Source organism: Strix aluco, chromosome 35 (assembly GCF_031877795.1).
Source record: "Strix aluco isolate bStrAlu1 chromosome 35, bStrAlu1.hap1, whole genome shotgun sequence".
NCBI classification, from domain to species: Eukaryota; Metazoa; Chordata; class Aves; order Strigiformes; family Strigidae; genus Strix; species Strix aluco.
In genome coordinates this window covers 130,972-153,479 of record NC_133965.1, presented here as the reverse complement: position 1 = coordinate 153,479, position 22,508 = coordinate 130,972, and the positions used below count along the sequence as shown (strand labels likewise).

Genomic DNA, 22,508 nt, shown 5'->3' with positions numbered 1-22,508 from the left:
GGCCCCTGGTACCGCGAGGCTCCGCCCGCTGCGTCGGATTGGCTGGAAGAGCTGGGTTTTGGGGGGGAGGGGTGCGTTGTGCGGGGACACTTCCGGGAACAGCCGCCGCGTTCCGGTGAGACAGGGAGGGAGCGGGGAGGGGAGTGCACTCCCGGGAAGAGCCGAGGCGTTCCGGAGGCGGCCGAAGCTTTTCCGGGAAGAGCCGAAGCTTTTCCGGAGGCCGCCGAGGGCCGCCCCCGCCGTGCGGTCAGAGGGACCCGGGGCTGCCGGGGGAGGAGCGGGCGGCGCTCGGCGCTGCCCGGACGGGCTCGGGGCGGGCCGGGCCGCATCGCCCCCCCCCCCCCCCGCCTGTCCGGAAGAACCCGAAGCGTTTCCGGAAGGAGCCGAAGCGGCGGGGGCAGACCCCGGAACGAGTCGGTTTTCTTCCGGAAAGAGCCGAAGCGCGTTCGGCGCCCGCCCGAGCCCGCTCCGGAAAGCCCCGAAGGGCTCCGACCCCCCCGCCCCTTCCCGGCAGCCCCGCAGCGGTTCCGGAAGTTGCCGAGCGGCGCCGGCCCCGCCGCCCCCCGCCGCCCCCGAGCCGCCGCCGCTCCCCGCTCCGGCTCCCGCTGCCGCCTGCGCCGCCGCCCGCCCCCTCCTCCCCGCCGGGGGGGGCCCCGCCCGGCTCCCGCCGCCGCCGGGCCCGGCCCGGCCCCCGCCCCCCGGCCCCGCGCGGCGCGGCCCGGCAGGATGATCAAGCTCTTCTCGCTGAAGCAGCAGAAGAAGGAGGAGGAATCGGCGGGCGGCACCAAGGGCACCAGCAAAAAGGCCTCGGCCGCCCAGCTCCGCATCCAGAAAGGTGACCGGCCCCGGGCCGCGGCGGCTCCACCCGCCCCGCTCCGCCTTCCCCGGGACCCGCCGGGCCCGGCCCGGCCGCGGCGGCTGCGGGGGGCGACGGCTGCGCTCGGGGAGGCCCAGCGGGGCGGAACGGGCCTGGCGGGGCCTGAGCGGGGGGACGGGAGGGTCCCAGTAAGGCCGCGGGGGGGGAACGTGCTGGTCCCAGTGTGCCCCTGGTGGGGGGCACAGGCTGGTCCCAGTAAGGCCCTGGGAGGGGGGAATGCACTGGTCCCAGTAGGGCCCCAGTGGGGGGCACAGGCTGGTCCCAGTAAGGCCCCACGAAGCGGGGGTGGGGCATACTGGTCCCAGTAATGCCCCAGGAGGTGCCGTACTGGTTCTAGCAAGGTCCCAGTGGGGGGCACAGGCTGGTCCCAGTAAGGCCCTGATGGGGGAACATACTGGTCCTAGTGAGGCTGGGCTGGGGGGCACGTGGGGTGAAGGTCAAGTGCCAGTGTGGCTCCGTGGGGCCAGGGGGTTACTGGTCCCAGTAGGGCCCCGCTGGGCCCGGGATGTCCCAGCCTGGAGGGTGGCCACATTGCCCATGTCCCCGTGTGTCACCGCGTCCCCCACGTGTGTCCCCTCCCCCAGACATCAACGAGCTGAACCTGCCCAAGACGTGCGAGATCGACTTCTCCGACCAGGACGATCTCCTGCACTTCCGCCTCCTCATCTGCCCCGACGAGGTGGGGTCCCCCCGTCCCCCCCCGTCCCCTCGTCACCCTCTTGGGTCCCCCCATCCTGCCCCCGGGGTCCAGCGTCCCACCCTGGAGTCCCCTTTGTCGCCTCCTGTCCCCGTGTCTCCCCCTGGTTCTCCCCGTTCCCACCTGCCCCCCTCCCACCACTTTTGGGGTCCCCCCCATCCCAGCTGTATCCTCATGTCCCCTACTGGGGCCTCTCTGTCCCCTCAGAAGACCCTCGTGTCCCTTGGGGCTCCCCTGTGCCCTCCCCTTTCCCTCTGGGTCTTGCCCATTTCCCCACCCCCCCTTGTCCCCATGTGTCCCTTGGGGTCCCCCCCGGTGTCCCCCCTCCCCGTGTCCCATGTGTCCCCCCACTGTCCCCACCCCTGGTGATGTCTGTCTCTCCCACAGGGCTTCTACAAGGGAGGGAAATTCGTCTTCAGTTTTAAGGTCAGTCCTGCACCAGGGGGAATCCCGTGGCCACCAACACCCATCCTGGGGCCACCAAGATGGGACCAATGGCCACGGGGCTGCTCCAGGGGCTGGGGGTGGCAGCAGTGGGGGGGTGGCCACTAAGGTGGGACCTGTGGCCACGAGGGTGGGACCCATAGTCATGAGCTTGTCCTAGGGGTGCGAGCAGTAGGTAGGTGGCCACTGAAACCTGACCTGTGGCAACCAGAAGATGACCAATCATAGCTTGTGGCCACCATATGGGTTGGGACAGGGACCCGAGGTTGGTGGCCACCAAGGTGTGAGCAGTAGCCAAGTGTCTACCCTGTGGGTTAAGGTAGGGGCTGGTGGCCACCAAGACGTGATGAGTGGCCATGTGTGTGCTCTGTATATTGGAGGTGGGGCGGGGGGATTTGGTGGCCACCAAGATGTGACCGAGCCACGTGTCCACCTCTGTGGGTTAACGATGGGACCTGGGGGTTAGTGGCCACTAAGATGTGATCATTGGCTCCGTCTGCTGTGTGTTTTGGGGTAGGGACAAGAAACTGGCGGCCACCAAGATGTGGCCCGTGGTCACCAAGAGGTGACAAGCAGTCCCATGTCCCCACTGCAGATTAGGGGCAGGGTCCAGGGGCTGGTGGCCACCACTGTGAGACCAGTGACTACCACGACTAGGAATCAGATGTCCACATTGTGGGTTGGGATAGGGGCTGGTGGCCACCAAGATGTGGCCAGTGGCCATGGAGGGGGCTGAGCCGTGACACTATGCCCGCTCCCGCCCCCAGGTCGGCCAGGGCTACCCCCACGACCCACCGAAGGTGAAGTGTGAGACGATGGTTTATCACCCCAACATCGACCTGGAGGGCAACGTCTGCCTCAACATCCTCAGGTGGGCCACTGCCCCACCCGGGGTGGCCACTGCCCCACCGGGGGTGGCCACAGCTGGATCTGGGTCCCCATCTGCCCCTGGGACCCACCAGGGTGGGACAAAGAGGCAAACGGTTGCCCCATGCACCTTGAGTGTGGGCACAGGGTGGCCACGGTCACCTCGAGGTGGCCACGGCCACCCCCATGGTGGCCCCCGTGTCCCCGCTGACGCCCGGCTCTGTCCCCAGAGAGGACTGGAAGCCCGTCCTGACGATAAACTCCATCATCTACGGCCTGCAGTACCTCTTCCTGGTGAGTCCTGCTGGGGCACGCACGCGCCTGGGGGTGGAGGCCCCATTGTGGCTCTGGGGTGGCCCTTGGGTGGCACCTGGTGGCCCTGGGACACCTTTTGGGTCACCTGGCGATGCTGGGTCACCCCAGAGGAGCTCCTGGTGACACCCTGAGGTGGCCCCTGGTGGCCCTGGGACACCCCCTGAGAACATTCGGTCACTTTGTGGGGACATTGGGTGGTTCTGGGCCATCCCAGGGTGTCCCCAACCCCACATACTGCCCCCCCTTGATACCCCAATGGGGGGGATAAGGGGGCAGTTCCCTGCCCTGGGGTGTATTAAGGGGGGTTTGGGGGGTATCAAAGGGTATATGGGGGGGGTTGAAGGGTGTGTGTGGGGTGTCGGGGGTATTGGGGGGACACCAAGGGCAGTTATTGGGGGGTTAATTAGTGCTGGGGGGTATTGGGGTCCTCTGGGGGGGCGTTAGGGTGTCCCGGGGGGGTGTGGCATTAAGGAGCCCCAGGGGATACCAGGGGGCTGGTAAGGAGGAGCCCCCCTGCCCCACAAATTGGGGGGGGCATTGGGGGGGTTCCCTGTGAGCGCTGGGGGGTGTTAAGGAGCTGCAAAGGGGGTATTGGGGGCAGTGAGGAATCCTGGGGAGTGCTGGGGGTCGTTACAGGGTGTGGGGGGGCAACAGGGAATCCCAGGGGTATTGGGGGGGGGGGCATTAAGGGGTATGGGGGGGCAATAGGGAGTCCTAGGGGGGGCATTGAAGAAAATGGGGGGCCATAAGGAGTTCCAAAGGTTTTGGGGGGCATTAAGGAATTGGGGGGGCAGTAGGAGTCCCAGGGGCTAAGGGGGGCGCATGGAGGAGTTGGGGGGCACTAAGGATTCTCGGGAAGTTTTGGGGGGGCCCCAGGTATGGGGGGGGGCCCATTAGGGACACAAGGACCCCCCCCTTCCCCATCCTGCGGTAGTCCCTACCGCTCCCCGGTCTGCAGGGGCGGGTAACAGATGACGGGGTGCTTGAAGGATTAAGGGGGGGTCGGAAGCACCATGATGCCCCCCAGTAATAAATTGGGCCCCCCCCTTTTTTTTCGCAGGAGCCGAACCCCGAGGACCCCCTGAACAAGGAGGCGGCCGAGGTGCTGCAGAGCAACCGGCGCCTCTTCGAGCAGAACGTGCAGCGCTCCCTGCGCGGGGGCTACGTGGGGGCCACCTACTTCGAGCGCTGCCTCAAGTAGCCCCCCCCGCCCCCCCCCCAGCCCCTTCACACCCCCCAAACCCCCCCTGCCCCGCCCCCTCCCCGCCCCCCCCTATTTATTGCCCCCCCGGGGGCGGGGGGGGCTCCCCCCTTCTCTTTTCTCTGCCCTCCCCCCCCCCCCGCTGCTCTCGTGGGTGATTAAAGGGCGACGGTCATGAGCGGTGGAGGGACCCCCCCCCCTCGTTGCTGGTTATTGGGGGGGTCTTACTGGTTAAACTGGGATGGGGGGGGGGGCGGGGGCAGTTGGGCCCAGTTTCCTGCTCCAGGGAGCTCGGTGTGCCCAGTTACCAGTCTCGTGGTTCCCAGTATACCCAGTTGCCTGCCCCAGGGCTCCCAGGATGCCCAGTCCCTAATCCCAGTGTGCCCAGTATGGCCAGTTCCCTGTCCCCGCACTCCCAGTATAGCTGGTTCCCAATCCCAGTCTGCCCAGTCTGCCCAGTTCCCTGCTGCAGGGCTCCCAGTATACTTGTTTCCCTGTCCCACAGCTCCCAGTGTGCCCAGTATATGCACCTTCTGGTCTGAGGGCTCCCAGTACGCACAGTTCCCTCTGTCCCAGTGCCCCCCAGTGCCTCCCAGCTGGCCCAGTCTCCCCTGACCCAGTGTCTCCCAGTGCTCCCAGTCTGCTCCAGTTTTCTCCCAGCAGATCCGGTGCTTCCCAGTAAAGCCCCATCTCATCCCAGTGCCTCCCAGTATGTTCTCTGGCTCCCTGGGTGCCCCACTTTCCTGTCCCAGTGGCCCCAGTATGTTCCAGCTGGAGTGTTGTGCAGCAGTTCCTCTCCACCAGTGTGACCCAGTGTCCCAGTTCCCCCCCCAGGTTTTTCTGATGGCCTTCCCAGTTTATCCCAGTCACTCCCAGTATGCTCCTGTGTCCAGTCCAGTGTGTCCAGTCCAGTATGTCCCAGTCTGTCCCAGTACATCCACGCCGCCAGGGGCCGCCCTCGCTCCGGGGGCGCCGCTCTGGCTGTCCCCGCTCGCTGATTGACGGCCGAGGGGGCGGGGCTGTGATGTCGCTCGTCACGTGATTGACGCCGGGTGACGTCAGGAAGTTTGCGGAAGTTTGCGGGAGAGCCCGGGAGGCGAGGAAGGATCGGGGTGAGGGGCCGGGACAGGCCGCCGGGGCCACGGAGAGCGGGCGGGGGGACAGAGGGACCCGCACCGGCAGCCATAGGGTCGGGGGAGCGGGCTGGAGGGGCCTGGTACCGGGGAACCATAGAGCGGGGGGTGGGGGCTGAGGGGGCTCGGTACCGGGTATCATAGAGCTGAGGGGGGTGGGATAGAGGGGCCCGGTACGGGGCGGGTCACAGAACCACGGTGCGGTCTAGAGGGGCCCGGTACCGGTATTACATAGAGAGGAACGGGCTAGAGCGGCCGGTACCGGGGTGACATGGGGGAGTGAGCGAGGCCCGGGGCCATAGAGAGGCCTCCGGACCTCCAGGGCGGCTAGAAGGGACTCTCGGGGAGGGGCCGCCGTCGGGTTGGGGGCGACCATAGAGTCATGGGTCCTCCGAGGTGGGAGGGGCCTCCGAGACCATAGAGAGCGGCCTGCGCCGTGCAGAAGGCCCGGGAGGGTGCTCTAGGCCTGCACCATAGAGTCGGGAGGACTCGAGAGGAGACGAACCCGCGAGGAAGGGGGCGGGGCTGGGCGCATCTTCCCACCCGGCGATTGGCTGAGCATCCTGTTGCCATGGCGAGGGGGCGGGGCCTGGGGGTAAATCAGCTGCTGGGGAGGGTTTGGGGGCAGCTGGGCCCGGGGCGGGTAAGAAACGCCCCTGGGGGGTGTCAGCAGGTTGGGGGTGACGGGTGCTCTGGGACAGACCCCACATGGCGCCATGATGTGTGTCCCCCCCACGCCCCATCTCTGTCCCCCTCTTCGTGTCCCCCCACGTCTCCATTTACCCTCCTGTGTTCCTTGTCCCCTGCCGTGTTCCCCCCATTTCCTCCTGTCCCCTCTGTCCCCCCATCCGTGTCCCCTCGTCTCCGTGTCCCCCCCCATGTTCATGGTCCCTTTGTCCTTCTGTGTCCCTCGTGTCCACGTTTCCCATGACTGTGCCCCCCCTGTCCCTCCATGTCCCCAATGTCTGTGTACCCCAATATTCACCCCCCCCATGTCTGGGCCTTCCTGTCTATGCCCCGTCCGTGTCCCCGATGTCCGTGTCCCGCCCGTCCCTGTCCCCAGGTGCTGCTGCCACCATGGACCTGCTGTTTGGGCGCCGGAAGACGCCGGAGGAGCTGCTGCGGCAGAACCAGCGGGCTCTGGCCCGCGCCATGAGGGAGCTCGACCGTGAGCGCCAGAAGCTCGAGGCGCAGGAGAAGAAGATCATCGTCGACATCAAGAAAATGGCCAAGCAGGGCCAGATGGTGAGGGGACACCAACAGGGACACGGAGGGGATGTGGAGGACACCAGGAGAATACAGAGGGGACCAGGGACATGGAGGGGACCAGGGGATGCAGAGGGCTCCAGGGGACTGTAGTGGGGACCAGAGTTGATGGTGGAGACTGAGGCACTTGAGGGGGACCATGGTGGGGGCAGGAGAATGCAGAGGGGACGTGGAGACATGGTGGGGACAGCAGGACATGGAGGGGACCAGGGGACACGGGGGGATCCAGGTCTCTTGGAAGGAACCGTGGTGGGGACATGGAGGGGATTGAGACACTTGGGGGACCGGGGAAGCGTGGTTGGACCGGGGACCGTGGAGGGCTCCTGGGGGACAGTGGTGGGACTGGGGGACCACAGTGGTGACCAGGAGACTGTGGAGGGGACTTGAATGCTGGAGGGGAGCCCGAGGACCGTGACGGGACCGGGGGATGTGGCAGGGACATGAGCGGTTGGAGAGAACCAGGGACATGGTGGGGAGTGGAGGGGGACCATGGAAGTCCCCAGGTGACCACGGTGGATACAAGGGGACCAGGAGACTGTTGAGATGTGTCGGGGATCATGGTGGGACCTGGGGGACACAGAGGGGTCCCTAGAGATCCCCCAGACCTCTTGGGGACCTCACGGCCACTCGATGTTTCCTCCCGGCCTTCAGGACGCGGTGAAGATTATGGCGAAGGACCTGGTGCGGACGCGGCGCTACGTGAAGAAGTTCATCACCATGAGGGCCAACGTTCAGGCCGTGTCCCTCAAGATCCAGACTCTCAAGTCCAACAACTCCATGGCCCAGGCCATGAAGGGCGTCACCAAGGCCATGGCCACCATGAATCGGCAGGTGGGTGCCCGTGGGATGTCCCTAAGGCCATGGCCACTGTGAGGTGCTCGTGGGAGATGTTTCCAAGGTTGTGATCACTGTGAGGTGCCCTGGGGTGGCCATGGGGATGCCCTTGAGAATGTGGCCACCGTGACCTGCCCTGCAGCGAGGACATCCCAAGGACTGTGGCCACCACAAGCTGCCCCGGGGGTGACCCTCAAGGCTGCAGCCATCACAGGTTGCCCTGGGCTGCCCATGAAGATGTCCCCAAGACCATGGCTACTGCCAGCTGCTGCAGGGGGACATCCCTGTGTCCATGGCCACCACCAGCTGCTTGCGGTGGCCTGAGGATGGCTGTGAGACTGTGGTAACCATGAGCTGCATCAGGGGATGTGCCCAAGGCCACGGCCACCAGAAACCACTCAAGGCGGGCATGGGCACATCCCCAAGACCACAGCCACCACAAGGCACCTGAGATGGCCACGGGGACACACCCAAGGCTGCAACTGCCGTGAATGGCCCAATGTGGCCACGGGGACATCCCCGTGTCCCTGTGTGCCACGTGCCGTGTTCCTGTGTCCCCCCTCCAGCTGAAGTTGCCCCAGATCCAGAAAATTATGATGGAATTTGAGAAGCAGGCGGAGATCATGGACATGAAAGAGGAGCTGATGAACGACGCCATCGATGACGCCATGGGGGACGAGGACGATGAGGAGGAGAGGTGGGGGATGGGGATGCTGGGGTGGGGGTGCAAGAAGGGGACGTGGTGGGGTGGGGACATGAGGGGACAGAGACATGGGGACATCGGGGTCACAGAGAGGGGGGTTTGGGGAGCGGGGACATGGGGACACGGTGAGCACAAGAGGACGATGGGGACACGTGGGGATGTTCTGGGTGGGCTGGGGGGGTGTGGCGACGGGGATGGGGGGAAGGTTGAGGACACCCTGGGTGGGGACGCTGGGGGGGTCCCGGTGTCACCCCTGACCCCCCTTGTCCCCCGCAGCGACGCGGTGGTGTCACAGGTGCTGGACGAGCTGGGGCTGAACCTCACCGACGAGCTGGCCAGTGAGCGGGTGCTGGGGCGGGGGGGCACCGGGGGGGCGACTGAACATCTGGGGGCATTTGGGGGGATTGAAGGGGCCCTGAGGGGCACTGGGGAGCCGGGGGGGGGCGTTTTTGGGATAGGGGGTGTTTGAGGGGTCTGGGGGGGCGTCGGGGGGGAAATGGGTGGGAGATACAAGTCTGGGGGAATTGGGGGGGGGGGAGGGTGGTTAAGGGGCGTTTGGGGGAGTTTAAGGGGCCTGGGGGGGCATCGTGGAGGGCACAGGGGTATGTGGGGGCTGGGGGGTATTTCAGGGGCCTGGGGGGGTGGAGGGTGGCGGCACCCTGACCTCTGCCCTTTGCCCCCAGCTCTGCCCCCGCCAGGGGGGTCGCTGGCAGCGGGGGAGGGGCGGGCGCCCGAGGCCGCGGCCGCTCTGGCCGACGCCGACGCCGACCTGGAGGAGCGGCTGAAGAACCTGCGCCGGGACTGACCCCGCGGCCGGCTGCCACGCCCTGCGGTGACCTCTGACCCCGTGCGACCCCTGGGGACCTCTGACCCCGTGTGACCCACGGTGACCTCTGACCCCGTGTGACCCGCGGTGACCTCTGACCCCGTGTGACTTGCCGACCCCGCAGTGACTCTGACCTTGACCGGCCGCCCCCTCCCCCGCGCGGTTTCTTGGTGACTCTGGCCCTTAGGGCTGACCCTTGACCTCTGGTGACCTGTGACCTCTCTGGGGCTGACGCCAGTGACCTTTCACCCTGCCCCACCCTCCCTGGGCTGGGAGGAGCATCGCAGACACACTACAGGACCTGGGCTCCCCCCAGGGCTATTTGCCCCCCCCCGGCATTATTTGCCCCTTTTCCTGGGTTATTGACTCTTTCTTGGGGCATTTCCCCCCCCAGGAGCTCTTTGCCCCCCCCGGGAGCTCTTTGCCCCCCCCCCAGGAGCTCTTTGCCTCCATCTTCCCGTGATTTGCCCCCTCTTGGGGTATTTGCACTCCCCCCCCCCCCCCGGGTATTTGCCCCTCTGGGGGGTATTTCCCCCCCCCCCAGGGCGGTTGATCCGGGGCAATAAAGGCCGCACGTTGGTACCTGCTCCTCCCCCCGGCTGGTTCCTGGGGGGTGTCCAGTGCCACCCAGTAAGGGACTGGGAGCACTGGGGAGGGGTTGGGGGGTGGGGGTGGGGGTTGCTGGGGGGGTGGGGGTGGGGGGTGGGGGGAGGGCCCGGACTCCCGGGTCCTTTTTGGGGGGCGGGGGGGGGGTCAGTTTGGGGTCCCAGACACCCGGGTTCCTCCCCAGTTTGGGGACTGGTTTGGGGTTCTGGATACTGGGGGGGGGCTGGTTTGGGGCCCCGGACCCCCGGGTGCCTCCTGGCTGCCTCCCCCCCCCCCGAGCCTTGGTTCGACGCCAAACTGCTGGACGTCCCATTTCTGCGCTAAAAAACGGCATTTTGGGGCAGATGAGAAAACACCGCATGCGCACGGCAGCCACCTCCCCCTTTTGGGGCAAAATCTCCCCAAACCGCTGTGTCCTCGCTGCAGAAACTTCCCTTTCTTGGGGAAAGTCCCCAAATCCAGCACCCGTGTGAATTCTGGGTCTATTCGCTGATGTTTTTGTGTCCGAGCCGTGGGTGATCTGAGTTGGTTCTAATTTGCTTTGATTTGCAGGTTTGAAGCAGAAAATGTAGATTATTTTTTTTAGCATGGGGAAAAATAGGGATTTATGTGATTTTTCCATAAATACGGATTTCTGAGCGGCGTTCTGGGGCGAGACGAACCGCTTTGGGTAGGTGAAACCTCCCGGCCGCCTGGCGATGGGTGTTCGTGCCACTCGTGGATGCTTTTGAGTATCAATAACACATTTTTTTTGTGTTAAAAAACCCCACAACACCACAATGCTAAATTTCTGCAAAAAGCGGAACAACTCAAAATTTCTAGTAGCAGTCAGCATCTTTTGGGTTTTCTTCGTTTTTTTTTTCCTCGCATTTATTCACACTTCTCTTTTCTGCTCAGACTTCGGCATTTCCCAGGGTTTGTGTGGCCCCGGGCGAGCTCAAGCTGCACTGGAAAACCCCGCTGTGGTCTAGAAGTGACCCAAAAAGGACCGAAAACACCCCAAAAAAGGGATTTCTGTCAGAGCGGGAGCAGAGGCGAGGTAGGGAGCGCGGTGGGAGCCAGCAAACAGCGGGCGAGTGCCGGCGGGGTCTGCACTGAGCCCACGGCTCGCGGGCAAAGCACCCAGCAGGACCCAAAACGGTCAGTTTTAGCCCCAAAATGTGGAGCTGGGCGTTCGGGAGGAGGAGCGAGCGCCTGTCCCCTGCAAGGACTGGACCATCGGGGCTGGTTTCCCGGGTCGGGAGGAGGATGTGGCCGTGGGGCTGCGGAAGTTAATACGTTTCTTTATTAAAAATACGTATTTAAATTTCAGCCTCTGGAGGCGGCGAGCGGGATGCCAGCGCGCGAGGTACGGCGCTTCGCGGGCAGGGGCTTGGGTTATTTGGGGGATTTTTAACCTCTTCAGGGTAAAAAAGGGATGCTTCCTGACTCCCAGAGAATAATTAGTTAAAAAATTAAAAGAAATAAAATTTTAAAACGGTTATTATGAGCACGTTCTGTGTTGCGTTTCCCAGCCTCTCGCCCTTCCCCACCTTCCTCCCCTGCGCTGGTTAAAAATTAAAGCCACATCAATACAACCAGGCGGGATTTCACCCCAAAAATCAGACGGACAAAGGGACGTGGGGAAACGACCCGGCTCCTGGCCAGGACCCTCCGTTGTGGCACAGGATGGTGAGAGGGTGAATGGTGAGAGGGTGACACCCCCCCGGTCTTCCCCACAGCTCTTCCTCGCTGCCACCCTCCTCTTCCTCGCGGGAGCAGGCGGCGGGGCCGATGGAGCAGCGAAGGCCGGACGGTGGGAGCGAGGGGAAGGGGCCGTGCGCCCCCCCCGGGTGAGTCCCGCCCTCAGGGTGACCTTGACCAGCTGCTGGGGGGCTGGAACGGGAGAAAATCAGACAAAAAGCTGCTGGGTTGAGGTAGAGTTGGGGAGATCGTGTCCCCGTTACCACTGTGGGCAAAACTCACCGCGGGGGAGATTTATTAAATTTATTGGTGATTTAAAACCGAGCGGGATGGTGAGAACCAGACCCGGAACCCCCCCCAGCCTCAGCCTCACCCCCGACTCTTACACCTTCTGCCCCCCCGCACGGCGCAGGGGGAGGGGGGCTGCGGCCGTGGAGTGAATCCCAGAGTCACGGGAGGGTTTGGGCAGGGAGGGACCTTGAACCCACCCAGTGCCACCCCCTGCCCCGGGCAGGGCCACCTTCCGCTAGCCCAGGTTGCCCAAAGCCCCGTCCAACCTGGCCTTGAGCCCTTCCAGGGAGGGGGCGGCCACAGCTTCTCTGGGCAACCTGTGCCAGGGCCTCACCCCCCTCACAGGGGAGAATTTCTGCCTTAGCTCTCATCTAAATCTCCCCTTTTTCAGTTTTTTTCACCCCTTTTTTTCAGGGGTGGGTCTCTGCCCGATGTCCCTCCAGCCCCTTTGAGCTGGTGGGGCAGGATGGAGCCATCTCATTTCACCAAAATCCCCCATTTCCGCCCCGCAGGCGCCAGCTGGAGCTCTCCCCGGAGGAAGCGAGACGAGGAGCCACCTTCGTACCTGAAGTGGGTGACTTTCGAAGGCGAGCTGCCCGCCGATGCCATCTCCAGCTGGAACAACTACACCAAGAGGATGGAGTACGTCTGCTCGACGGAGAAGCTCGGCTGCAACACCGGTGCCTACATCCCTGAGCGCGGCCCCTTCTGCTTCTTCCCGTACGGAGAACGGGAGCGGAACAGCCACAGCTTCAAGGTGCTGGTCAACGTGGGAGACTTCGAGGCGTTGGACTGGGTGGATGACTCCTTCGGCAGCGTGCCTGAAAACGCCGTGGAGGGCTGCCCATCCATCGATGTCTTCATCGGGAGGAACCACTACGGCCTGGGCAAGATCTCCAAAGTGCAGAGGGCTGCCTTCATGATGGTGGATGGTCAGGAGGTTTGGTACAAGTGGTACCAAGTCTTGGTGGTCAAGAAGGGCCCAGCAGACGTCACCATCTCCGACGTCCGCTACAACATGAGCGGGGCGGTGGAGCACGGGGAGGACGTCACCCTGACGAAGACCACGGTGAGGAACGAGGGCTGCCGAGCGCTGAGCAGAGCGGCCACCTTGGAGGAGGTCACTGAGGTGGAGAACGACTGGGAGGTGGACCAGAGGGTCTTCGCCACCATCCACGGGGTGTTGCGAGCCGCCCTCTTGACCTTCACTGGGACGGGCTGGGAGGTCACCGACGTCACCAGCGTCCCCTGGGTGGGGGCAGCCAGCACCAGCAAGTACGTTGTCCAGACCCACGTGGCAGAGGAGGAGGTGCGGCCCCGGACGGCGTGTGTGGTGGCCCTGCAGGGACGCCAGTCGGGCGTCCGCGTCCCCTTCTCCGCTCAGCTGACCCGTGACTTTGGCGGTGGCCACCTGCACCGCGTGGCTGTGACGGGGTGGGCTCGTGGCCGGGCGGTGGGGGGTGTCCGGGCCAGCGTCAAGCAGTGCTGGCCCATCGCCGAGGCCGCGCCGTGCCGGGCGTAGGGGACACAGAGGCCTTTCGGTGCCTCTGGCACCTTCCACGGTGGCACGGAGAACGCAGTGCCACGTGGCTTTTTGCAGTCTGCTTTCTTCTGGTTTTCTTTTTTCCCTCCCCAAATAACTACCATCTCACCCCAAATTAGGATGGCAGGAACTTGGAATGCAGAAAAATGCCTTTTTTTTTTTTTTTTGGCCTTCCATATTTTTCGTTTTCATGGCATAACCTTCATCCCTCTCTGAAACAACATGGAATGCTGAAAAATGTGGGGTTTTCAGTCTTTATTTTCTATTTCCTCCAAAATAACCTCCATCTCCCCTCAAAAAGACACAGCAAGCGTGGAATACCGAAAAACGCTGCTTTTACAGTCTGTATTTTCTGGTTTTTTTCCCCAATAATCTCCATCTCTCCCTGAAACAGAATGGCACCAGCGCAGGATGCAGACAAATCCATTTAGGGTCCCTATTTTTCCTTTTTTCTGCCATAACTTTCATCAGGCGCCTCTCTCCGGCCCGGCAGAGCAGCCGCCCGTGGAGGAACCTCTCTGCTGCGTGGACACAGATTCCTGCCGCGCCGCCCGTGTTGCCTTTTCCTCGCGTTTCATGAAAAACGCTGCAGAGCAAACAGATTCAGGTGTGTGGTTCCTTAGAACACTCCCCAAAAAGTAATTTTAGACGCAAAAGTGTGAGGAAAAAGGCAAAAAAAGCCAAAATAAGGGATGCAAAGGCAAGGACGTGTCGCAGGGTGCCGGAGGGGGGGGCGGTGTCCTCGGAGGACGCTCAGGGGGTGGCATCATCGCGGGGTGAGGGGGGCCCAAAGCCGCCCCCCGGCGCCCAAGGGGTTAACCCCGTCCTTGACACCCCCCCCCCCCTTCCCGCCAAGGCAGGAGCGACAGCGGAACCGGCCAATCGGGGCGCGGGTAGAGCGGGCGCCCCGCCCACTCGGGGCAGAGAAGGGGGGGAAGAGGCTTCCTGGAGGGTTGGGGGGGGCAGGAGGACTTTGGGGGGGGTCCTGGGGGCTGGGAAGGGCAGAGACTTGGGGAGCCCCCAGACTGCGGGGGGGGTGCGTGTGTGCAGTGCGCTGCAAAGCACCGCACCGCGCTGCACCCCCCCGCACCGCACTTGCTGCAAGCGCTGCAGCGCGCAGGATGCGCCGGGTTGCAAACGCGCAGCGCGGCGCCGCAGCGCAAACCCTGCGCGGCATTTTGCGCGCCGCGCTGCGCCGCACGGCCAGCACGGGGCTCACGGCCAGCACGGGGCTGCGGGGAAGGGGGGACGCAGCGTGCGGAGCGCTGCAACGCAAAACGCAAACGCGAGCGCAACGCGCGGTGCGAGGCTGCGCCCGGGGCGGGGCAGCGGCGCTGCGGGAACCGCCGCAGCTGCAGCGCGGCCGTCCCGGCGCGGCGCAGGGTGTCAGGCGCAGGCGCAACCCCCCCGCGGCGCGCAGCCGGCCCCGCGCCCCCCCTCCCCGGAGCTCCGCCCCGCGCCCGGCTGCAACCTCCCTTAACGCTTTCACCCCTCAAGAAAAAAAAACCCAAAGCAGCGCAGAGATGGGGGTAAAACCATCGTTACAGCAAAGGCGGGGCAAAAATCGCGGGGGTGAACTGGCCGGGGGAGGGAAGCAGAGGCGCGAAGCGCTGCCCGGGTCGCCCCGGCACCCGCGTCCAGCCCTGGGCCCCGGCGCCAGCGGCCGGTGAGGTAGGTCGGTCTCTGAAGTTTAAGGCCCGGCACACGGGGTGGGAGGGGACGGCGCTCACTGCTATGAATAAATACCAAAAAGGGGGGAAAAAAAGGCAAATTGCAACTAGAGATGCTGGACTGGAGGGGAGGATGGGGCGTCCCAGCGGCGGGGTTGGGGTGAGGGGAGGTGGGTGTGCCCAGAGGAGACGGGTGAAGGACCAGGGAGCCACCAGGCTCTTGGGGGACACCAGCCATCGGTTCCTCTTCATCCCTGTCTGTGTTGCGTCTCCTCCGGGAGCAGGTGGCCACGTCCTGGCACCACCAGGCTCACGGGGACATCAATCATCAGCTCTTCATCCCCAGCTGTGTTACACCTCTGGGATGCAGCGTCCTGGACCCCCCAGACTCGTGGGGGCCATCAGTCATCAGCTCGTCTTCATCCCCACCCATGTCGCATTCCTGGGACCAGTGAGCCAAGTCCTGGAGCCACTGGGCACGTGGGGGAGGGACATCAAGCACCAGCTCATCGACCCCCATCTACGTTGCATCTCCTCCGGGCAAACCAGTCCACCCACAGTGGCCGCATGGCACCGGCCGGCAAGGAAACCACCACCGGCCACCCAGGGCATCCGCCATCTCCACCCCACCCGCCCAGCCTCAACCATCCCCCCGTGGTGGCCACCCCTCACCACCTCCTCATCTTCCCCGTCACCAAACCCCATCACTTGTCCCTGGCGGCCGCCCGGGCGTGGATGCGCGTGTGCCGGGCCAGGGAGGACTTGTTGCTGAAACTCTTCCCGCAGTGGGGACAGGGAAAAGGTCTCTCGCCCGTGTGCGAGCGCTCGTGCACCGTCAGGTCCGCCAAGTACTTGAAGCTCTTGCCACAGGCACTGCAGGGGTAGGGCCGCTCCTCGGTGTGGCTCCGCTGGTGCATGGTGAGGTTGGACTGTTGGCTGAAGCGTTTGCCGCAGGCGGCGCAGGGGTAGGGTCGCTCACCCGTGTGCGACCGTTGGTGCTTGTTGAGGTCCGATGGGTTGGTGAAGGTCTTGCCGCAGGAGCCGCAGGCGTAGGGACGCTCGCCCGTGTGGAGCCGTTGGTGGGTGGTGAGGGTGGAGAGGTGGCCAAAGCTCTTGCCGCAAGCCCCGCAGGCGTAGGGCTTCACTCCCGTGTGGGTTCGCTGGTGGGTCTTCAGGTGGGTCAACCGGCCGAAGCTCTTGCCGCACTCGCTGCAGGGGTATGGACGGTCCTTCCCCTGCGCCGACAGCTCCCGCTTCACCCAGGGCTTCTCCGGGCTCCTGGCATCCTCCACCGGTCCAGGTGGACCTTGGGTGAGGGGCTGTAGGAAGGTGGTGGGATCCTGTGGGATCTGTCGCCGGTGGTTCCCTCTCCGGGCAGGGGTCCCGGCTGTTGGGACACCCTGGAGGGTGCTGGGTGGGTGTGGGCGGTCTTGCCGTTGTAAAATGGACACCTCTGGGTCTCTGCTCGCTGTGGTGGGACCTGCGGGGGGAAGGAGAACACGCTTCATGGGTTGGTTCTCAACGGAAGACACCACCCTTCTCCTCTGACCCCACTGCCCTTGATCTCCTCCAGCAATGGTGGAGATGGTCAAGCTCCCACCGTTGAGCAAAACCCCAAATCTGTCCCTGGGTGGCCATCGGGCCATGCCAGGAGAGGGAAGAAGTTGAAGCCACCCCAGTGGAGGAGCCTAGCCAGCTCAAGGAGCAAGAATGGCTGCAGGAGGACTCGGAGAGGAGCCCACCATCCTCCAGCGCCTGTTCCTGGTACACCACGACACCTTAAAGCAGCGCTTCCAGCAGCACCGGGAAGGAGAAGATGATGGTGGAGGAAAGGAACGAGATTTTGGGGCTCACGATTTCCAGAAGACAAACGGGGAGAACAAGAGCTCTCTACCGACGCTCCTGATCTTCACTCCAAGATCTCCATCCTTCTCCAACCTCTCTGCAACTCAGAACACGGCCATCTTCCAGCTTCCCACACTGGTGCGGACATCTCTGATAGGTCTCCTAGCACTTCTCCTCGCTTCCGTTTGGCTTTTGAGCCCAAGGAGACCTTTCTTCTCCCACCGCACAGGGCTCAAGATCACAGGTGGTGGCATCATCACAGAAGTCTCCATCTGGAGCCTTCCTGGGGTCACATCTTTCTCCTTCCTCAACACCCCAAGAGTTTTCCCAGCACCAGGACCTCATTTCCGACCCTTTTCCCCCTTTGCTCTCACACATCCTCCACCAAGAGCAACACAACCACCCCAAAAAAGAGCAATGACACCATGGGAACATCCGTGGGGAGGACCAGACCGGACCACGCCCTTTGCAGGAGACACCCCACCACCCCTGAGCCCCCCTCCCTCCCACAGCAGCTTCTTCGACCCTTTTTTTTTCGGTGGGAGCCGAAGGGTCTGCTTCCTTGAGCCCATTACCTGCTTCCTGCAGGCGCCGCTCCTCTTCCTCGGGGACAAACTTGACCTTGCCCCGGGCCACCTCCTCCCGCCAGTTGTCCCCTGAGGGGAGCTGGGACAACTCCGATGGGTGGCTTGGTGGGTCCCCAGCCACTTCGGGGTCCTCCACGTCCCCTGGGGCCACCTCCTCTACCTTCACGCGCACCGTCACCTGCGGGACCCAAGGAGCACCCAGGGGCTGCGGAGGGGAGTTGGGTGCCCAGGGACCCCCCCCCCAACCTCCTGCCTCTCCAGGGTCAGTTCTGGGGGTGTCCCATGGGAATGAGCTTGGAAGCAATGCTGGGGGAGGGGGGTTGTACCCGGTTTTGGGGTGGCAGCTCCTTGCAAACCCCCGCCCGGGGCAGGAATCGGCCGCCGCTCTCACCTGCTGCTCCCAGACCCCGCCGGGATCCCCCTGTCCCAGCTGGAAGCTCTCAGCCAAGGCGACGGCCTGGGCGCAGGATTCGGGGTGTCGCACCCAGACCCAGCTCTGGATTTCCTCGGGGAGGATGCTGAGGAATTGCTCCAGCACCAGCAGCTCCATGATCTGCTCCTTGCTCCGCACCTCCGGCCGCAACCAGCCCTGCGACAGCTCCCGCAGCCGCCGACAAACGTCCCGCGGCCCCGCCGCCTCCTGGTACCGGAACTGCCGGAACCGCAACCGCCGCAGCTCGGTCCCGGCGCCGCCGCCGTGCAGCGCCGGCACCCGCCGCCGCGCCCACTCCCCCCGCGGCCAGCGGCGCCGCTCGGCCACTCGCTCCGAGGACACGGCGGCCCCCGCCGCGTCCTCCTCCGGGCACGGCGAGGGGGGGCGAGGGGCCGCGGGACGCCGGCGGCCCCGCTCCGGCTGCAGCCGCCAACGGGGTCGCGTCGTCGGGGTCTCCATGTTGCTCCCTCGGGGCTGTTTGCGTCCCCCCAAATCTCCGGAGGTGGGTGGGCTCTGCGGGGGGGCAGCAGGGCACGGCTTTGCAGAGACGCCCCCACAGCTCCCGGAGAACCATACAATGTGCTCCCCCCAACCCTCAGCTTGCAACGACCCCCGAGGTTTTGCAGCGTGCCCCCCGCCCCCTTGCAAGAGCTCTGCCCCAGCCCCCCAGCTTTGCAAATCCCCCCCCCCCCAACATCCAACATCCCTACCCGCCCCCCCCCCGAGCTTTCAAAGCCCCCAGGCTCTTGCAAAGCCCCCGGGTATAGCAACGTGTGTCCCCCCCCGAGGCGACTCCAAGTCTTGCAGAAGTCCCACAATCTTGTAATGCCACGTCCCCCCCGCGCCCCCCCAGCTTATTTCCCTCCCTCCCGGACTATGCAATATCCCCCCCGCAGCCCCAACGTCCTTGCAGTATGCCCCCCCCGGCCCAGACCCCCCAGCTTTGCAAACTGCCCCCAGCACCACATAATACGCCCCCCCCCCCCCCCCCGGCCTTTGGAAAGGCCCCCGGGCCTTGCAATATGCCCCCGCCGCCCCTTGCAAAGCCCCGGGCAGCTCACAAAGACTCCCCCAGCCTTGCAACCCCCCCCCCCAAACCATGCAACACGGCCCCCCCATCACCCAGTTTACAAAGCCCCCAGACCCTTGCAATACGCCCCCCCCGCCCCAAACCTTGCAAAGCCCCCTCCCTCCAGCCTTGCAAAAGCTCCCGGAACCCTGAAGCCCCCCCCTCCGCGGCCTTACCCCCCCCCAGGCTCGTGCAAAGCCCCCCCACGGGCCTTGCCATGTGGCCCCCCCGCCACCCCTTCCCCTTTGCAGAAGCTCCGGGAGCTTTGCAACCGCCCCCCCCCGGACCATGCAAAGAAAGACACCCCCCCCCCCCCCCCCCGCGCCTTGCAACCCGTCCCCCCCACCGTTGCAAAGACCCCCCCGGTTTTGCAAACCCCCCTCCCCGCCCCGCAGCCCCCCCGGACCTGGGGTCCCGGCGCCGCAGCCCCGCCGCTCCCCGCTCGCCGACACAAAGGGCCGGAGCGGCCGGGCCCGGCCCCGCCGCCCCCCCCCACGGTCCCCCCCCCTTCCCCGTCCCCCCGCCCCCCCCGCGGTGGCCGTCGCCGCCGTCACTCAGCGCCGGGACCGGCCTTAACCCTCCGCATCCCGGCAGCGGCGGGGAAAGGGTTAACGGGGGGGGAGGGGGGGGGGGGGGCTGAGCAGCTCCGTGCACCCCGAGGACCCCAAACTGCGCACCCCCTCCCTGTGCACCCCCCGCACCCCCAAACCCGCACCCCCAAACCCCGCACTCCCCCGCTGTGCACCCCCCGCACCCCCCCCTCACTGCACCCCCCTTGCCAACGCACCCCCGCCCTGTGCGCCCCATGGACACCCCCCCTTCTGCACCCCCCCGCGCACCCCCCATCCCAGTGCCCCCGCGCACCCCCGGCCCCTCTCGGCCGCCGTATGGAGGGGGGGGCAGCGAGGGAAACACCTGCATGGCGCCTCATTGGGCGAATCTGCTGTCAATCATGGCGAGACCCGCCCCCCCGCCGGAGCCGGGGAAGCCCTCCCCTGCGGCAGGGGGCAGGAGTGACAGCGCGGGCGGCCAATGGACGGGCGGGAAGGGGGCGAATGGGCGGGACCGGGGCGAGCAGGAGCCGCCTCTTCTGAGCGCTGGCGGGGGGCGGGGGAGGGGCTGTGCCCTGGGTGCGGCACGGGGGGGTGGGGGTGCCCACCCCTGGGTGCTGCAGGAGGGTCCCTCCCCTCCCCACCCCCTGGGTGCCGCACGGGGGGTCCCTCCTCTTTTCTCACTTCTTTCCTTCTTTTCCCCCTATTTCCTTCCTTCCTTCCTTCCTTCCTTCCTTCCTTCCTTCCTTCCTTCCTTCCTTCCTTCCTTCCTTCCTTCCTTCCTTCCTTCCTTCCTTCCTTCCTTCCTTCCTTCCTTCCTTCCTTCCTTCCTTCCTTCCTTCCTTCCTTCCTTCCTTCCTTCCTTCCTTCCTTTCTTCCTTCCCCCAGCATCCAGGCAGAAGGTCCAAGCTGGACCATCATCTCCCGGTGGCTGGACCATCGTCTCCCAGTGGTTGGACCATCTCCCTCGCAAGCCCAAGTGATCTTCCCCCTTTTCCTCCTCACCTGTGCTCTCCTTCCAGGATCTACTGCTTCAGCAGCTACAGCTCCATGCCGCCCAGCCCCAGGATCCCACCAGGTGTGATGGAGAGTTGCCAGTTTGCCAACTCTGTGATCCATTTTTGGGGGTGCCTGAGGGTCCTGGTGTACGCGGCAGACACCTTCACGCTGGCCATCCTCTTCTCCAACCCCTTGAACTACAGCATTTTCTACATGAAGGTTGCCATGGAGATCTCCCTGTACAAAGTCCACCTTGGCAACTTGGAGGACTTCTACGCCGGGATGTATAACAGTCAACCCGCCAACACTGACGAGGGCACCAGGTTCCACCGAATTAAGCTCGGTGCCTGCCAGGAGGCTGCTGTGATCTCTGCTGGCGATGTGTGAGGAAAGGTAAGGAAAGGGGAAGGAGGGTGGGAGCCAATCTCACAATCTGAGGCTCAGAGGCAGACCAGGAGGTGATGCCTCCTGCCTTCATCTTGGAGGTGCACACGGGAAGTGAGGGGACTCAGAGGAGCCAAACCTTGGCCGACAGAAAAGCCACTGTCAGTACGTCTGGCCAGACGCCACTTCAGCACCCTTCCTCACAAAACCAGACCAGAGGTGGAGAAGAGCAAGGGGAGACCTCTTCCACTGATCTAGAGCCCCAAGGAGCATCACTCCGAGCAGGCCCAGTGCATGCAAGGCCTCAGCAAACGTCCCGGGGTGCTGGTGTGGGGCAGGGAGGTCTCCAGGCACAACAAATCCTGCCGAGACATTCCTCGCCAGCAGAGAAGCCCAAGGGGGTGGCCCGGGTGAGAGATGCAGCCACCGTCACCTGCCCCTCATCCACGCAGGGTGTCCACAGGGGCTTGGTGATCGAGATGCACTAATGTGGGTGCTGGCACTGCAGAGCCTCACGGGCTGTGCTGAAAACGCCCTCCGAAGCGGGCTGGGAAGGTGCAGCCTGTCTTCGTCATCATCCAGTCCAGAACACGCCAGCGGGCTCATGGCCACACCAAGCGCCGCTCCAGTGTCCAGCCCCCAGCCCTCTGCTCGCCCCCACCTCCTTTTGGCCCCTGGCTTGGAGATTTGCAGCTGCTGCTGCTGCTTCCAAGTCTGCTTCAAGAGCAGCTCTGCCCAGCAAAGCGTCACGGGGACACACGTCTTTCGGAAGGAGCGGTTGGGTTGATGTTGGGGAGCGGGACGGAAATCTCATTTCTAAATATAAGAGCCGCTGCTGCGCGCACGAAGGAGTGGTCTGGCCAAGCAATAGTGTGGTCGACTTCTGAGCATGCAGAGCGTGCAGGAGGCGACTACCTCGCTGCTGAGAGAGCAGACGTGGGGAAGGGAGGGCTTTTTTTAGAGCAAGGTCACTCGAGACCCAGCAGCTGCAGCAAGGAGCAGTGGCTGAGCTGAGCTGCGCTGGTGCTGAGCCCAGCTGAGCCCATCCTGTGCGGTGGGATCCACTGTCCTCTAAGGGGAGATCCTGAGAAGCCGGGCTCCTGAAGACCCCTTGCAAAGCCATGAGCATCCCCCTGCACTCACGTTTCTGCCAGTCCTTTCCAGCTCCCCTCGTTTGGAAGAGGGCTCCCAAGTTCCCATCTCTCTTCTCCTAGGCAGACTCTGCCCATGTGCAATGCACACGTTAGAGCCTGGTATATCACGGGCACCTGTGGTGGGTTTACAGATTGTCTCTACTCCTCCAGCATTGCTGCTGCTCATCTCCACAGGCCCAGAAGCCCCGTGCCAGCGGCCAGATCCTCCGTGCAGACAGACAGGCTGCCGCCATAGTCCTGCACCGCCCCTTGACCTGGCCACCATGCCGGCTCTCCAACAACTCCACCTGCAAAAAACCCTCTTGGAGATGCTGCTTCTCCACTGCTCTCCTAGTTCCCATGCTCTTAAGATAGAAAGTTGGGTCTTCCCAGAACCAGGAGTGCACCCCATGTGCAGGGTCAGAGGTGTAGCACTGGGCAGGAGAGGACCCATGGGGAAACTGGGTTGATGGGTGATCCCTGACGTGGCTCTCGCCAAGGAACAGAGGGCAGGAGAGGCTGCTTGCTGTGAGCCACACAGACCCCCTGAA

General features: G+C 64.5%; 4 protein-coding genes across 5 annotated transcripts; 3 read left to right on the top strand and 1 right to left on the bottom strand.

Moving 5' to 3' along the window:
• The first annotated feature begins 110 nt into the window (after nt 1-110).
• Nucleotides 111-4,579, top strand: UBE2M (ubiquitin conjugating enzyme E2 M). The gene is made up of 6 exons (XM_074810307.1): nt 111-835; nt 1,462-1,556; nt 1,962-2,000; nt 2,786-2,889; nt 3,116-3,179; nt 4,261-4,579. Exons 1-6 carry the CDS (start codon nt 727-729, stop codon nt 4,399-4,401), a joined length of 552 nt encoding a protein of 183 aa, XP_074666408.1. The 5' UTR covers nt 111-726; the 3' UTR covers nt 4,402-4,579.
• Nucleotides 4,580-5,248: 669 nt separating this feature from the next.
• Nucleotides 5,249-9,745, top strand: CHMP2A (charged multivesicular body protein 2A). The gene is made up of 6 exons (XM_074810306.1): nt 5,249-5,513; nt 6,598-6,779; nt 7,452-7,631; nt 8,201-8,331; nt 8,614-8,675; nt 9,021-9,745. The coding sequence occupies exons 2-6, from the start codon at nt 6,612-6,614 to the stop codon at nt 9,140-9,142; spliced, it is 663 nt and encodes a 220-aa protein (XP_074666407.1). The 5' UTR covers nt 5,249-5,513; nt 6,598-6,611; the 3' UTR covers nt 9,143-9,745.
• Nucleotides 9,530-13,634, top strand: LOC141917197 (natterin-4-like; the record flags this gene model as incomplete). The annotated part of the gene is made up of 5 exons (XM_074810284.1): nt 9,530-9,793; nt 10,667-10,808; nt 11,082-11,117; nt 11,491-11,601; nt 12,256-13,634. Coding segments are annotated over 5 exons (1,563 nt in total), but the record flags the coding sequence as incomplete, so codon positions are not given.
• A 1,176-nt stretch (nt 13,635-14,810) lies between these two features.
• LOC141917191 (zinc finger and SCAN domain-containing protein 26-like) lies at nt 14,811-19,533 on the bottom strand. Of its 2 annotated transcripts, XM_074810279.1 has the most exons (5): nt 19,297-19,533; nt 17,780-18,334; nt 17,377-17,566; nt 16,811-16,898; nt 15,792-16,436 (listed from the first exon to the last, which is right to left on the bottom strand). In XM_074810279.1, exons 2-5 carry the CDS (start codon nt 18,278-18,280, stop codon nt 15,932-15,934), a joined length of 1,284 nt encoding a protein of 427 aa, XP_074666380.1. In that variant the 5' UTR covers nt 18,281-18,334; nt 19,297-19,533; the 3' UTR covers nt 15,792-15,931. The 2 variants fall into 2 exon arrangements, with proteins under 2 accessions (XP_074666379.1, XP_074666380.1); XM_074810278.1 differs by lacking the exon at nt 16,811-16,898 and having other exon boundaries at nt 14,811-16,436; nt 19,297-19,529.
• Between the last annotated feature and the right edge of the window lie 2,975 nt (nt 19,534-22,508).

What these genes read in the sequence shown, in the direction of transcription:
- UBE2M (XM_074810307.1), top strand. Translation starts at nt 727, where the DNA reads ATGATCAAGCTCTTCTCGCTGAAGCAGCAGAAGAAGGAGGAGGAATCG. An exon ending in TCCTCATCTGCCCCGACGAG is followed by an intron (nt 1,557 to 1,961) that starts GTGGGGTCCCCC and finishes TCTCTCCCACAG; the next exon opens with GGCTTCTACAAGGGAGGGAA. An exon ending in AATTCGTCTTCAGTTTTAAG is followed by an intron (nt 2,001 to 2,785) that starts GTCAGTCCTGCA and finishes TCCCGCCCCCAG; the next exon opens with GTCGGCCAGGGCTACCCCCA.
- LOC141917191 (XM_074810278.1), bottom strand. Translation starts at nt 18,280, where the DNA reads ATGGAGACCCCGACGACGCGACCCCGTTGGCGGCTGCAGCCGGAGCGG. An exon ending in GCGGGGTCTGGGAGCAGCAG is followed by an intron (nt 17,567 to 17,779) that starts GTGAGAGCGGCG and finishes TGGGTCCCGCAG; the next exon opens with GTGACGGTGCGCGTGAAGGT. An exon ending in GCGGCGCCTGCAGGAAGCAG is followed by an intron (nt 16,437 to 17,376) that starts GTAATGGGCTCA and finishes TTCCCCCCGCAG; the next exon opens with GTCCCACCACAGCGAGCAGA.
- CHMP2A (XM_074810306.1), top strand. Translation starts at nt 6,612, where the DNA reads ATGGACCTGCTGTTTGGGCGCCGGAAGACGCCGGAGGAGCTGCTGCGG. An exon ending in TGGCCAAGCAGGGCCAGATG is followed by an intron (nt 6,780 to 7,451) that starts GTGAGGGGACAC and finishes CCCGGCCTTCAG; the next exon opens with GACGCGGTGAAGATTATGGC. An exon ending in GAGGACGATGAGGAGGAGAG is followed by an intron (nt 8,332 to 8,613) that starts GTGGGGGATGGG and finishes TGTCCCCCGCAG; the next exon opens with CGACGCGGTGGTGTCACAGG.